Source organism: Danio rerio, chromosome 18 (assembly GCF_052040795.2).
Source record: "Danio rerio strain M-AB ecotype USA chromosome 18, GRCz13ab, whole genome shotgun sequence".
NCBI classification, from domain to species: Eukaryota; Metazoa; Chordata; class Actinopteri; order Cypriniformes; family Danionidae; genus Danio; species Danio rerio.
In genome coordinates, this window is record NC_141038.1 from 45,510,001 (window position 1) to 45,527,500 (window position 17,500).

Genomic DNA, 17,500 nt, shown 5'->3' on the forward strand with positions numbered 1-17,500 from the left:
AGGTTAGTTGTTTTGAAAAAAATAATAATAATAATTATATTAGGTGGCCTTAACTAATATGTACTTACACAGGATTAAATAGTTTGTTACAATGTACTTATTGTGTAAATACATGTATTTACTGTGCTTATTCTTGATTAAATACATGTATGTAATTACATTTGTAAATACACTGTTGACCATCCCTTACACCTTAACCCACCCTTAAACCTAACCCTGCCACCAACCCTGTCCATAACCCAACCTCTATCCTAACTCAAAAGCACCACAAGTGTTCTCAAATACATTATAAACACATTAAGTACATTGTATTTATTTTTTGATGTAAGTACATAGTAGTTAAGGAAACTTACCTAAATATGCAATATACTGTCAACACGTTTTCTGTGAACTTATAATTCCCGTTTTACTGCAAATGTCACATCTTTAACACTGGTATTGCTCAGCGATCTAACACAGAACCTATTAAGCACATGTTGTCATTAATACAAAAAAAAAAAAAAAAAGAAAGAAAGAAAGGGAAAAAAGATATATACAGCACTGCAAAATAGGCTGTTATTTATTCCACACTCCATAGGTGAGAAAGAAAAGCGAGTTTGCAGATGTAGGAAGGGAATAATTACAGCTGCCCACACACTTTTATGACTTTTATATGCTTTCATAATATTCATCTCTAAAACTTTTGTGTGAGGCAGCTTTGTATCAGCGGTAAGATCACCATTTTTTTTTCTGTTTGCAGCTGCAAATTTACACAGCAAACAAAAGTTGTGAGTTTTAAATAGTGCCAGCTGAGAGGTACTGTAGAATATGTGAAGAGGATGTTGTATCTTTCTGTCTGCGGTGCTTGTCGGAGGAAGCTTGTCGTCTCAGTATGGGGTGACGGTGAGTGTTTTATGATTTAGCAGCTTGATAATGTCAGAGAAATCAGTCATCTGAGAGGCGCTCTGTGATCCGTCAGACTCACCGGGAAAACAGCAGCCTCTTGTACCCCCCATGAGCTCTTCGGTATTACAATTCTATGACAACCTGAAGAGCGCGGGTTATCTGGAGAGGACACATCTCACTGACAATTACTGCATTCTCGCGGTGTAGCGAAGGAAGCGGCACATAGCTCATTTATGTGACTGCTCGCTTTCGGCTCTCCTGTCGTCTCCAGGCTGACCCCTAAACCGTTGGAGTGTGGTGATCCGGAGAAGTTGGCTGTGCTGACTGCATCATCTCGAATGAGACAGTTCCTGTGACCTCGTTCTGACCCAATCAGACTTCTTCATCTGTTCCTACTGAACCTCGAATGCACTATTAAAACTTCCTTCTAAACAAGTACTACATAAACCTGGGTAAACCTTTCAGTTGTTTGGGGACTTTAGTGAATCTGGAGGTTTAGAAAGCATTTTTTTTTTTACCTCGAAAATGTTTTACCTGATTGTTTTGGAAATTCAAGTCAAGGATTCACATTCAACTAAATCTAACTAATCTTGAAATCTAAAAACACTGTAGTATGCATGTCAGCCATGGAGTTGGTGATGTCACTTACTAACTAACTAACTAACTAACTAACTAACTAACTAACTAACTAACTAACTAACTAACTAACTAACTAACTAACTAACTAACTAACTAACTAACTAACTAACTAATCAGCAAACCAACCAATCCAAAATGAATTAACCGATCAATCAATCAATCAATCAATCAATCAATCAATCAATCAATCAATCAATCAATCAATCAATCAATCAATCAATCAATCAATCAATCAATCAATCAATCAATCAATCAACCAACCAACCAATCAATCAAACCACAAATCAATCAACCAAGTCACCTACAGACCCACCCATCCACCAACCAACCAACCAATCAATCAATCAATCAACACACTTACCTACCAACCCAACTACTTAACACCCTCCAATTAATCAATCAATCAATCAATCAATCAATCAATCAATCAATCAATCAATCAATCAATCAAAAAAATCAACCAATCCAAAAATTCTATGGACCAACCCACCTACCCACCAAACCACTCAACACTCACCCTCCCACCAGCCAAACAACCAACCAACCCACTCAAACAACTACTCAACACCCACAAATCAATCAATCAATCAATCAATCAAAAACACAACTAACCAATCATAAATCAACCAACACAATTAATCAATCAATCATTAAATCAATCAATCAATCAATCAAAACATCAAACAGCCAATCAGCATGTGTTTTACATCCAATTTTTTTTTAAAGCCTTTGAATGATTCGAATCATTTTAAGAAAGTGATCTGTCTACCAAGTGTCTAGCAGGCATATTTAAATTCTGAACTAATCAGATGATTTCATTTCCTCCTATTGAACGGACTGATCCACAACCCCTAATAACCAGCCAATAAAATTAATTATCACTATATGGAATCATCAATGTTGGGGGTAACGGGTTATAAGTAACGCGCATTACATAATATTATTACTTTTCCAAAGTAACAATTAAAGTAATGCATTACTTTTCAAAATACTGAAGTACTAAAGACGCAAATAATTTCATGACAACTCCGTTCAAATTAATGAACTAGTTTGACCGGCTCACTCAGAAGATCCGGTTAACAAATTAATTTGCGAATCACCCATCATCACTACAAACAGTCAGAAACATAAACAATGGCAGGTTGGAGACTTAAATGTTTTTGCAATGGATTTTTGTTATTTTGAACACTACTTTAAAGCAAAGAAGTGGACTGTTGTTAAAAGTAGATTTTGTTTAAGTAAAACTCTTGACAACTGCAAGAAACAAAAAAATAAATAAAAATGAATGCAAAGCACTACATCCGCACCCCACCTCCAGCTAAACAACGAATAATTGACATCAGTTCACCTTCTCCTGGGTAAACAATTAATTTGACTAAACAAACAAAACCAAATGGTTATTGCTTTTATTGTTGAGGAGATACAGCCACTGTCTACTATAGAAGCGGCTAAATTTTGCAATATCGTAAGACTTTTTCAATGGGAAACGATTTACACATTTGTTAAGCCCACATGAAGCAATTTATTCAATATAGAAAGCTCACAAATGTATTTAGATTTAGGGATTTTTTTATCGCCTTACTTGACATTTTGTTATTAAACTTTTTAAAGGTTAAACATCTGTTTTTGCCTTAATGTTAAATATTTCATGTTCGTACTCTTAGGCTTTATTATCTGACTGAACAGTGAATGTACTTAACCAATAACAAAAAATTTACAAAAGAAGCAAACTCAACACTTCACATGCTTTCATTAATCTGTATACATCATGTATAGCTATGAGTTCAGAAAGTTCCCAAAGTATAATTTTTGAAACTAAAATGAAGAAGTAGGTTATAATGGTGGCTCTTAAATAGAGCGTCACTATTAAAAAGGGTAAAAAAAACACCTGATAGAGTTCTGAAAGAGATCCAACCGCAGCCAGGTAAGGAAAAGTAACACAAAAGTAACTCAAAAGTAATATAGTGCATTACTTTCCATAAAAAAAGTAACCAAGTAACACAATTAGTTACCTTTTAGGGGGAGTAAATCAATTTTGAACTTTCCCAAACACTGGAAATCATTGGCCACCTTAACCACACTCAAAAGGCCACCAGCTCCAAATAGAATGACTAAAGCTTTTGGCATCCAAATTTAGTCTAAAATGTAGATCATGGGAACTGCTATGGTGCATTGTGAATTCAAATGCCCTCCCTTCGTAAGAAACACAGTACAAACACAGACTTAGTTTTTTTTTTTTTTTTTGCATGTCAGACATTCTTTTCTTTTGTAAGTGGTCAGAATAAGGTGCAAAACGCCGCAGGTCCAACCTCTGGCTATGTGGTGATAGCTAATGAACAGTTTAGCCAACCACAAACCATGCAAAACTAACCTAACAACCACATTCAACTTGTTTTTCCCCTCAAGGAGAAAATACATGGGTCAAAAATAAATAAATAAATAAATAAATAAATAAATAAATAAATAAATCAACTGTAAAAACAGAAAAGAAAATCAGGCTTACATGTCCAGTGTCAAGAACACTCAACCCTCAGCATTAACACTTGTCATTCAGCATTCAGAGGAATAACTTGTAAATAATAAAAGTTATTAAAATAATACAAACATACACCCCTGCCCAACAAGTACCTTTACAGATCTTATTATGTTTGTAAAGGTCTTTTTCATAATGCTGCTTTCTCGTTCTCTCGTGAAACTATTCATTCCTCCTAGTGACAACAGCATCCATCAGTTGTCAGGCTGACGGAAGGCTGGGAGTTTGGGAAGTGCTGAGATGTTTCAATGATCCCTGTTCAATTTCCGTCTGGCCGGGGTCTCCGTCAGCTCTAACTGAACAGAGACATGATTCATTGGCGAGATGTCTAGGTCACTTTCACTGTTAGACAAGACTCCCAATGCACAGCCCTTGCTTGTTAGGCCACGAAAACTCAAATCAGCTAGTTAGTACTGATCTGCATGGAGCAGGTATATACTAGTGTAGTGGTTCTCAAAGTGGGGGTCGGGACCCCTCGAGGGGTCGCGGGAGAATGATAACCATATAAGAATGACCATATTTTATCCATAAAATAAATCCAAAAAATAGCCGTCTATAGTTACTATATACTTTATAGTTACTATAGTAGCTTATAGTTACTAGTTCTAATGGATTGCGACCTCTGGTAATTACATTATATTATATATACACAGCAATAGTGTCAGATGCAGCACATTGATTTTATTACACCAGGTTAAACCTTCTGGTCCATTTATAGCACTGACATTAAACGAAGAATATACCTGGGTGTATTTGTGGGTGTGTGGGTGTGTGTGTGTGCCATTGCATGCAAGGTTTCTGTATTTAGAACCACCTCAGAGGATATTGGGGTATAAAGGATATAGAGCATCATTATGAGCATTTTACGTTATAACTAACGTGGTTTAAATGATGGAGTCCATTGCGATCAATTTCTGCCAACAAAAAGTTAACCTTTTGTCCAGTTTGTAATCAGAAATTCACAAAGAAAACATGAAGACACTTTCAACCAGCACAACATTTTTTTTTTTTCTGAAGACATTCACCAACTGCACCCTTTAAGTAAAAAATACTCATTAGTACTACATGTATTAGTCTCACTAAGTGGGTAAAAATCTGGTTTCCCTCGTGTATCCTCGTCCTTATGCACACTCACAGTGTTTAGCATGTAGTTTTGTGGCTGTTGGATCAAAAACAAAAGCTGCCATTCATGTTCATACAACAATGTCTTACATTTTACACTGAATTCTGTTAAAATCTATTGATTTTTTTAATTATAATTTTTAAAAATATATTTAAAAAAAAATTCTTTAGCTAAAATAAATATTTATCATATTTGATAGTAAACTTTTTTATTTTGGTTTAGCTGCTTTCATACACAATTTATTATTTTAGTGGGTTTTCTCCATATTTTGGGTATTTTATTTAATTCATAAACATTAATTCTGTTAATACATTTATTCTATGCTAAAAGCTACATACACAGGTGTGACAACCTACAAAACATGTGCACGATCTTTTATTCACATGAAAAATTCAGGATCTCATTAGAAATGAAGGAAAGAAATCTCAATGCATACATTTTTTGTAAAGTGATTGTTTTAGTACAAAATGTACAAATCTTTGCAAAATAGCACTTTTTTCATGGTATTAGATTGAAAGGCCAGAGAAATCCTGAGCACTATATAATCGGAAGTGGACAAAAGACTTTTAACCCTAATCATTTGAAGCCATACTTTCGATCTGGAATGTGTCTCTGTTGTTTACCTGCGATCTGATCGAGCAAAATTTATCATATTATTTATAAATAGGACAGCATCAGTCATGGTAAATTCGCCGTCTTCCTCTGTCTCATCTGCGTCATCATCCTTGCCTTTTTCAGAGTAATCTTCATATAGCTTACCAGGGCTAGAGTGGGACTCCTTTTCAGCCCTGGAGTTTCAAGCCTTAAACCAGTCCACCTCAGTTTACAACTAACTATATTAAAATAACTTCATTTCCAATTATTTCTAATAACACCATTACGTCTTTTTTATGGAAACAGCTGCTTCAGAACTACAAATATCTTTTAGAAATATGAGAACAATAAGGGGTAGCTAAATCTCCAAAACTGTTCTTCAAAACATCACAATGTCCTTTCCTGCAATATTTGAATATATATTCTGTACAAAATTCTTTATAGATATCAGTACTTTGTAACAGTGGTCACACAAAAAAACAAAAAAAGAAAATATGTACACCTATATAAGTAACGCAAACAATATTATATGTTTTAACACTAAAAATGATAATAATAATAATAATAATAATAATAAAAATAATTTACTTAAGTAAGGTTTGAGCTAGGGTTTGCGGCGTCATAACGCAACATGCTGACCACTGGACTATAATGGCGCTGCTATGGGCTTAATCTTTTTCTCCCCTTTAGATTGCTGTTCAAGTAATGTAAGACTTATTAATGTAGTGAATCATCTGATTTTCATTGAGCAGGTGTAATATTCATTAATATTAATTATTCGAATTCTTATATCCACTAAGGTGCTGATGTTTGAGGTGGAATGATAGTTATGCCATCATTAACCTGCAAGCTGCATTTTGCTCACAGGCTGCGAGAAAATAAATAAAAAGAGCTGAGCTGCGGCAAAATAATGAATAAAAAGAGTGAGGCTATAGTCAAATAAATAAATAAATGCAAAAAGTGTGACTGCTGAGAGTGCTAGCAGCTAGGGACACCAGTCCTCGTGGACAAAAAATGGACCGGCCTATCGGGAATTCTCCAGGTCCTCCCGATTAGCCAATTCGGGGCTGTAGCTTACATAAGGTATGTGACAGCCTTGGTTGATAAAGCCGCAGGTTACAGCATGCAATGACAAAGAATGACGACTTCATCAAAAAGGCGCTCAAATTGGGAAATAACAAGAAATAATGTAGATTGTGCCACCAAACATGAGAAAGTGAAAGTAACGAGTCTGGTTTAAAAATGTATGCTGTAGAAAGTACAGATATTTGTGTAAAAATGTAAGGAGTAAAAGTAAAAAGTTTAAAAAACTTAATCTACCTAAGTACAGTAACAAAGTATTTGTACTTTGTTAATTCCCATCTCTGGTTAAATGTGAGCAAGCATAAATCATTTGCCCTCAATCATATGCCAGACAAGTAAAATCTGGTCCTTCAGATTGAAAAATTGTCCCAAGCGCTGAATTTAAAACTCAATGTTCAACTCCCATTAGTATTTGAGCCACATGCTGCGAGGTCAAACTTCTAAAGTCAGTTAGAAGTGAAAAAAGAGAAGAATTCATTGGGCCCGGTGTGATGAGAACACAGATCAGAGAGCGAGTTTATAAGTGCTCAGCGAATTGTGCGATTCAGCCTCATTCTCACCTTCGCTCCTGTAGTCCTCCTGTGAGCTGAGGGCTGAGTATCTGTGTCTGGAGAACGGAGACCAGTCCTGGCTGGATGATCCCACTCCATGGCTGTTCCTTAACCTCATTCTGGAGCTCATGGAGGAGGAGGACGAACTGTCTGCCTTCATCCGCAGCACCGCAGCATATGACACGGGTCTCCCCGCAACGGCTCTAGCAAAATCTGAAAGTAAGAAAAAGAGGGTTGTCACTCCTAATGGTGCAGATTCTTAATGCCAGGCTTTAAGAGTGTGTTCGCAGGTTTGGTTCTGTTGAGATTGCTTTAATTTACATTTAGTCATTTTGGAGATTAAAAAAAAAAAAAAATGGAAAACTGATGATAATTTGCTCAGACACTACACAATGGACTCACAGACAGACTATAATGCACAACTATGCTAGATATAAATGCCACTATAGGATAAATGTTGTGATGGTATTATATTGTTTTGTTACCTAAAACAAATGCAGATAATAAACAAATAAATGAATAAATAAACAAATAAATGAATGAATGAATAAATAATTAAATATTTAAATAAACAAACAAACAAATAGTTAAATAAATAAATAAATAAATAAATAAATAAATAAATAAATAAATAAATAAATAAATAAATAAATAAATAAATAAATAAATAAATAAATGCAGTTATTATAGTTTAGTCCAAAGTATACTTTGATTTAAATTTTAGGTCAAACCGAAGTAAGTCAATTAATTAATCATCTAAAAAAAAAACAACATTTTGCCTTTGAGTGAATGTTTTATGTTATGTAGAAAAAAATAAACATACAAACAAATTAATACATAGACAAATAATTGAATAAATAAATAAATAATAATAAAATAAATAAAGTAAATAAAAGAAATAAAAGAAATAAAAGACATAATTAAGAAAGAAAGAAAGAAAGAAAGAAAGAAAGAAAGAAAGAAAGAAAGAAAGAAAGAAAGAAAGAAAGAAAGAAAGAAAGAAAGAAAGAAAGAAATTTTTTTTTATAGTTTAGTCCAAAGTATACTTGGATTTAGATTTAAAGTCAAACCAAAGTAAATCAATTAATTAGTCTATAAAAACAATATTTTACCTTTGAGTGAATGTTTTTATTTTTATGCAGAATAAATAAATAAATAAATAAATAAATAAATAAATAAATAAATATAGTAATAGTAGTAAAAGTAGTAGTAGTAGTAGTAGTATTAGTAGTATTGCTGTCATCATCTGATCACCCTACTCTTGTTCCAAACTTGTTTGACTTTAAATAAATGAATGAATGAATGAATGAATGAATGAATGAATGAATAAATAAATAAATAAATAAATGATTGAATGAATGAAGGAATGAGTGGATGAATGGATGAATAATTGAATGAATGAATGAATGAATGAATGAATGAATGAATGAATGAATAAATAAGGCAGCATGAAGGCAAAGTGGGTAGCATGATCGCCTCACAGCAAGTAGGTCACTGGTTTGAGCCCAGGCTGAACCAGGCAGCATTGCTGTGTGCAGTTTGCATGTTCTCCCCATGTTTGTGAGGGTTTCCTCAGGGTGCTCCATTTTACCCCAGAAGTCCAAAGACATGCAATATAGATGAATTAAAAAAAGCTAAATTGACCGTAGTGTAATCAAGAGTGTATGGGTGTTTCCCAGTGTTGGGTTGTGGCTGAAACGGCATCCGCTGCGTAAAACAAATGCTGTATAAGGTGGTGGTTCATTTCGTTGTGGCGACCCCCAATTAATGAAGAGACAAAGCAAAAAGAAAAATAATAAATAAATAAATAAATAAATAAATAAATAAATAAATAAATAAACAAACAAACAAACAAACAAACAAACAAACAAACAAACAAACAAACAAACAAACAAAAAAAAAACAAACAAACAAACAAACAAACAAACAAACAAATAAATAAATAAATAAATAAATAAATAAATAAATAAATAAATAAATAAAGAAATAAAGAAATAAATAAATAAAGAAATAAATAAATAAATACAACTGTATTGTATTGAAAAACTCAACTCGAAGTGAAGGCCAAAGTATACAGGTGTATCTTAAGCACTCATATACATTATATATTATCATTATGTATATATATTCTTGAACAGTGTACTCCTTTGCAGGACTAAACTATTTTACATTTTTAAGTGTATCTATAATTTAATAAATAATTTATTCATATTTTTATTATCTGCAGAAAATGACTTGTTTTAAATTAACACAAATGATCACAGCAAATTAAATGAACCGCTAAATATATTTACTTTCATTACTGCAATAAACAAATACTTTATCTTCAACAAATAAAAACACACACATGAGAAATCTCACTGTTATACACAAAGGAAAAGAAAGGTTGACAGTTTGACACCTTGTTCTCGTGTTGCTGCTTTCTTTTTTCTATCATCGCAGGAAAATTAGATTTGGAGAAAAAATAATAATATGTGTCATGAACATGTCATGTGCTCTTGCAAATGCCACTCACATGGAGTGAAATTAATTTAGATAGCAAGCCCTTGGTTACAATTTACGCAGATGGAAACACGGAGCTAATTATATTTCTATTATATCAAGTCATTCAATGCTGTGGGTTTAAAGTAGCTACAAATGATTCCAAATAGCCCAATTGTGTTTAAAACAGAGCCAAAGGAGGAAGGAGCTACTGAATACCTTAATTAAAGAGTCATTATACACCTGCTGAAATCTCCTATTCTGCTGTTTGCCAATTAGAACTTCAACAAAGTGACGGAGCTTTCAGCACATCAAGCCCAAATTCACAGATGCAACGCTCAGTAATGAGGATAACCCAGCAAACGGCTGCTTAAATGCTTCGTTTTCCTCATGACGCATTCGTTTATAGACCATCTCGCCAGATTGAAGAAGGAAAGTAACCTCTGGATATTGAAGCTATCCAAGGAGAGGATCTTTATTTGTGTGAACAGCCACTTGAGGAAACAGTGAGTTGACATTTATGAGGTCCAAAGTAAAAGACTACCATTGTAATACTTGCTAGATTTGACCTATGCTGTCCTGAAGCTTCAGAATACAGCTTTAATAACCACAGCGTTACAACCACATGCTTTTAACAAGCAATTAATTACCTAAGAATATTAGTTACTCAATGAACTACTAATTAGGATTAGGCATGTACACTACCTGACAAAAGTCTTGTTGCCTATCCAAGTTTTGGAAAGAACAGATGATAACTTGACCTCTAGTTGATCATTTGGCATCAGAAGTGGCTTTTATGAAAGGTAAAGGCCTCTAGATTACGCTTATAACCCAAAATAAAATATGATCATGCCTTGATTTTTAATTATTTATTTACGACAGTAAACAAATAACGCACAGCACTACTACGCTTACAGAAACGTTATTATTCACTTACCTTTTAATACATTTTGGTGCGATTATAAACCGCTATTAATAAAACACAGCATGTTTTGAATGTAAAGCTGTAATGTAGCTGGGATCAATTTTGGCGTGGCGCCCGGCCATGAAAGAATGAATGTAGCGGAAACCATGGTGTGCATAAAATTGATAAATGATTTAGTTTAACTCTTTTCCTGCAGTTAATGAGAGAAAACGCTTCCCTGCCATAGACTAGTTTTAAGGCAATCTGTGTTTTAGGTGTATTACGGTAGGGGAAGACCTAATGCATGTGCTGAGCAATGTACTGTACCTGATGTCAGATGCTCCGGCGAGTGAAATCAGAGGGGATCTAAGATCGTAGATAAGAATAAGAATTAACATTCCTGTGGCTTGATCCCTGCTGTTTTAGATCTTTTTGTTTGACGAGACAACAAAATAAAGAAGCTTTATTTTTATGATTTGTGTCATTATCATCGTGTCTGATTGCACACCAAGATAGTAGGCATATACAGTTGAAGTCAGAATTATTAGCCTCCATTTTTTTTTTCTTTTTTAAATATTTCCCAAATTATATGTAACAGTGCAAGGAAATTTTTTACAGTATGTCTGATAATATTTTATCTTCTTAAAAAAAGTCTTATTTGTTTTATTTTGGCTAGAATAAAAGCAGTTTTTAATTTTTTAAGCACCATTTTAGGGACATATTTTTTTCCTTGATAATCTACAGAATAAACCATCATTATACAATAACTTGCTTAATTACCCTAACCTGCCTAGTTAACCTAATTAACCTAGTTAGGCCTTTAAATGTCACTTTAAGCTGTATAGAAGTGTCTTGAAAAACATCAAGTAAAATATTTATTTACTGTCATCATGGCAAAAATAAAATAAATCAGCTATTAGAAAGGAGTTACTAAAACTATTATGTTCAGAAATGTGCTGAAAAAATCTTCTCTTCGTCAAATAGAAATTGGGGAAAAAATAAACATGCTGTCTAATAATTCAGGGGGCTAATAATTCTGATTTCAACTGTATATAAAATTATTCAATTGTAAAATTGTCCACAAATTTCTGGGAAATACCACCACAAAATCAGTCATTTTATCTAAAAAAAAATAATAAAATAATACAAAAAAAAAAAAATCACAAAAGAAATCATGAAAAACCAGGGGTCTGAATAATAAAGAGGTAAATCTAAACAGATTTACAAAACTATTTGCAAATGCTTAATGATTTATTCAAAATGTGCAGCGATTATAAAGTGTTACCAAATGATATCAGTCTCAAAATGAGAATGCAGTTTCATTCAGGCAGATGAGGTCACAAAGAAATGTTGCTCTCAGCTTTTAGATATATAAAAAAAATATCCAAAAATGGAAGACAGGTGTCTAGACAGCTGCCTACACAGAAATCAACAGCAAAAAAACACTTATACAGAAATAAATATAGGCAGTTAGCGAATTTGATGGATAGAAAGATGAATAGATGGATGGCTGGGTGAATGCTTGATGGACAGGTGAGCAGGAAAGAAGAGGCAAGCGCTGAGGGCTGCGCAGAACAGAAGAGCAGGGAAAAAAAGGAAGAGAGAAATCCACACAGTCATATTCAGCTTTCACCTCCATGTGAAAGAGGATCTCATGGGCATGTTACTATGTTGGGAGCTTTATAGAGAAGCATGTGAAATGTACATGATTAAACATTTATAGGATACCTTAGAAAGCCTCAACACGAGTCCCCTTGCATTTCGGAGTTGTGTATGACATTCAGTTTCACTGGTTTCGGATTGAGAACTCTTATAAGTCTGATTTTTTTTAATTAATCTTTGAAGTCAAAGACATTTTTAATTGCTGAGGGATTCTGCTTTTTATGGTTCTGAGGAGAGAGGAAAAAAAAAACAAGCTGCCTTGGGATGACTAAGAAAAGGAAATGAATATAGTGGAAAAAAAAATAATTCAGGCTGAGGGATTTGAATGAACTGAGCATATTGAGCAAGCTTAAGGCATGCAGAGAACTGTGGCATAGTAATTCCTGTTGTGAAAATGTGGATAAAAAAAAAAAAAAAAGCAGCTGAGGGCATTTTTTAAAATCTCTCTTCAGAGAAGATACTGAATAAATATGATCAGCAAAGACATATTCTGAAAACGTACCCCTATATACAGTTCTGGAGATCTCGAATTATGTAGCCAGAGGAACATATGGCTGCATTTCCTCTTTAAAACGAACACTACAGGTTGGTTTGATGGCGCTACTTTTCTCGCTTACTTCCATATGGACGGTTTTTCGCGTAGCTCTATGATGTATCTTTCCATATCTGCAAGAGGCAGTATCTATATTAATAATCCACAAAGGGAAACTGGAACTAGTGCACACATACCAACCATAAAAAAAAAACAAACAAAAAAAAATTTGCATTTATATACCATTTCACAGCAATTATCACTCACAACAAAAAGCATTCACATAAGCAAATATGTCTGAAAATCTGGTAATCCATATTGTTTACAAATATAAAAAAAGAGACAAAATAAAGGCCAGCTTTTGTGTACTCTCTTGCACAGTTTGCTTTGTAGTTGAACAACCAATCAGATCGCTCTCATTCACAGATGCAAGCGCTAGTTCTTGGTGATGTCCCAGCCTTGCAAAGACAATTGAACCAACCTAAGACCCGATGAAGACCTTTTTGGTTTAAACGTCCAATTAAATCAGTCTTCTGAGAGCTGAAGTGGCAGTGTGCCGATGTTTTAAAACTTTTCCTATTGTGTTTGGCTGGATCGAGCACTTGCCTTTAAGATATTCCTAGATGTGTCCACACTGATGTTTCACGTTGGATCAGAGTTTAAAAAGAAGGAAAAAGAAATACAATTCTTCAAAAAAATACACAAACTGTAAAAAGAGTCAAGGAGGCACAAAGAGATCCAATTCTCTAAAGGAAAGGTTAAGCATTCAAAATAAAGAGTCCACCTAAATGATGAACAACTGAAACCTTTTCCCTCATTGAAAAATGCCCTTTACACTTTCATAGGAAATAAAATAGCACAACAAACTGAGCTGAAAGGTCTCTGTGAAGCAGGTACGCTTGCTGACTGACGCTGAAACGTCGATTGACTCCAGATACACTTTGTGGAAGCCATTAGTTGACTTACAGATTTGATTGGATTAATTTAACAAATAATAATAATAATAATAATAATAATAATAATAATAATAATAATAATAATAATAACAATAACAAGAAGAACAACAACATCAATATTAATAATAATAATAATAATAATAATAATAATAATAATAATAATAATAATAATAATAATAATGATAATAATAATAATAATAATATTAATAATACCCTGCTGGTTGGCTGGTTTTAGCTGGTTGACCAGCCTTGTTTAAGAGGGGTTTTGGCCATTTCCAGGCTGATTTTCAGCCATTTCCAGCCTGGTCTTAGCTGGTCAGGCTGGAAAAAACCAGCTAAATCCAGGCACAACCAGCTTGACCAGCCTGGTTAAAGCTGGACATAGCTGGTTTTGGCTGGGCTCCCAGCTTGGCTAGGCTGGTCAAGCTGGTCTTAGCTGGTCATCTCTCAGCCTGATTTTATTAAAAATCAGGTAGGTGACATTCTAAGTCAATCTCTCTCTTTTTTATTTTGTAAAGCTGTATTTATACAATAGTAAACTGGTAGTGTTTGCTTTGCTTTGGCTTTTTAGGGTCAACTATTGTAAAATATTAATTGCAACAGAGAAATACTGAAAAATCTCTGTAGATTGATGAAATTTCATGCTGTTCAGTCTTATAACCTTAAAGGGTATGTAATGTTAAAATTACATACGTTTTTGACATCAAAATGAAAGTACATTTCAGCTACAAATGTAAAGCTTCCTTCAGAGTTTACATTAATGCAAGGTATAGAAACACATTGGCTGATGGATAAATGAATGAATGAATGAATACATGAATGAATGAATGAATGAATGAATGAATGAATGAATGAATGAATGAATGAATGAATGAATGAATGGATGAAAATGAATATAATAAATAAATAAATAAATAAATAAATAAATAAATAAATAAATAAATAAATAAATAAATAAATAAATAAAGAAGGCTGCACGGCTGAAAACCAGTCAAGCTGTAACTGACATAACTGTGTTGACACAGACAGATGTTCATATGCACCGCCACCAACATCTGAAACATCAAAGAGACATGAATCAAGTGTTCACTGTACAGGAACATAAGCCCTGGATTCAAAATGATGTGACATTACATGATAATATTTCAAGCAAATTTGGAAGCTGTCGTGGAGTTTTGGCACAAAGATAAAAAAACAAAACAAAACAAAAAAAAAAAAAAAAACATCCAGGTCACCATAAAAAACCTGCCCATACAAAAAAAAAGGCCCATACAAAAAAAAAAAAAAGCAATATATATATTGATTTTATTTTTATCATTTTCTTATTTTTAATAATTATTTTAATGATTTAATAATGTTTTATAATTGTGTTTTATAATTGTTGATTTAATTATTACAATTATTAAATTGTTATTTAATAATAATACTACTAAAAATATTACTTCTACTACTACTACTGCTACTACTACTATTAATAATAATAACAACAGCAACAGCAACAATAGCAACAACATTTAGCATTATTATTATTATTATTATTATTATTATTATTATTATTATTATTATTATTATTGTCGTTGCTTGTTTGTTTTTTCAATTTATTTATCATTTAATTTAATGTATTATTTTATTAATAGTTATAACTTAAATTATCTTCATAAATGCTCTAGAAAGTTATACTGTGTGTTTTCAAAAATCAGACAAATAATCTCTTAAGACAGTGTCCCATTTCTTTCATATTTATGACATGTTTTCTTGAGTATAAATATGACATGATAGTCTTATGAACACCCATTCAAGTAAAAATGTACCCTTCAAGTGGTGTTACCGAGTTAACCAACGGAACCTTATTGAGCAATTACCAAAAAAGTACTGACTTATTATTAATTATTATATATATAAGCTTATTTCCTAGTTTATGTTTAACAAAGAGAAGATTTTTTAACACGTTTCTAAACAGAATAATTTTAATGACAACTTTCTAAGAACTTTTATTTCTTATTTAATTTCTTTTATATTTGCCATGATGACAGTAAATAATATTTTACTAGATATTTTACAAGATACAAGTGTTCAGCTTAAAGTCAATTTTAAGGCTAAACTAGGTTAATTAGGTTAATTATGCAGGTTATTGTATAGCAGTGGTTTGTTCTGTAGACAATCTTTTAAAAAGGGTCTAAAAATATTGACTTAAAATGGTTTAAAAGTTCTAGCCAAAACAAGACACAGAATACGTGTATGTATATATATATATATATATATAGATATATATATATATATATATATATATATATATATATATATATATATATATATATATATATATATATATATCTATATATATATATATATATATATATATATATATATATATATATATATATATATATATATATATAAATACAATCTTATACAATACTTCCAATGCGAACCGTATAGAACCTTTGTCGGCTTCTAGATGAATGAATATGGCAAATCTAGAAAGACTGCCACATCCTCTGACACTTGCACCTCCTTCTCAACAGCTACTGGTGAATTACATTTCACTTCTAAGGTGCCAAGGGAACATGACAGTCTTGATGACTGTTGACAGCTTTTCTAGAAGGGTGGAAGCTGTTCCTGCTAAGAGCACAACAGTCAGTCACTCATCCAAAACTCTTCTCAGTCAGACCACACATACACACACACAGCTTTGTCAAAGCAGACACCATTTACACCCCACAAACTGGGGAAACCATTTAAAAAAGATACACAGTAATGCACAAACACCAGCTCCTCAACCTAGAAAAAATGCCATAGACATTCGGTTTACACATTTTTATAATTGTTGGTTTTCTTTTCATGACATTGTTTCATGATACTACAATGCTCTAGTACAAGTACAAATAACAATTTAACATAAAAAAAACAATTGGTTAACTCTGTTTTAAACGTACTTCCTTCCTTCCTTCCTTTATTTCTTCCTTCCTTCCTTCATTTATTTAGTGTTGTGATTGCCAGCGACCTGGCAGTTGTAGATTTCTGAAGAACTACACACGTCACAGTAATAAACTACAACTCCCAGCATGCACCTCGCACACACCGCTTCCTGTTTCCCACTGAGTACACTCACAGAGCTGGCAACTCATCATAAACTAGCTGGACTTTATATTCAGTCCTCACACACAGATTGTGGATCTATTTTTGCCCAGTGAACATTACAAAGTGTGTCCCTGTTTGTCTTGCCGTGTTTTGATTATTTTTGCTTCAAGACAAAAAGCAAAAAAAGTTACAACATGAAGTTTGCCTAACTTTAAAATGATTTTGAGGCGGAGGAGGCGGGAAAGGGCTGTCATGTCTGTTTACCTTTCAGAGCCCCAGCCATCGTGCAGTTATCCTCATCAGTCACGGAGGATGACACTTGTGGTGGGCACGTTGTTATGATGACTGTGCCAGCGTGATCTTCTTGCAGTCAAACAATGCAAAAATGCTTTAAAGTGTAGTGTACGCATTACAGCCTCACATTTGACAAGCTCTGAGCGAGTGGGCGTAACCGCCGTTTTCAAGACAACCTCGCT

General features: G+C 33.2%; 1 protein-coding gene across 8 annotated transcripts in view; it reads right to left on the bottom strand.

Moving 5' to 3' along the window:
* Positions 1–17,500, bottom strand: part of cntn5 (contactin 5) — a 444,657-nt gene that overhangs the window by 223,370 nt on the left and 203,787 nt on the right. For all 8 annotated transcript variants that reach the window (XM_087291634.1, XM_087291631.1, XM_087291630.1 and 5 more), the window contains 1 exon segment: positions 7,418–7,621. In XM_087291634.1, coding sequence (XP_087147760.1) covers positions 7,418–7,621 — 204 coding nt within the window.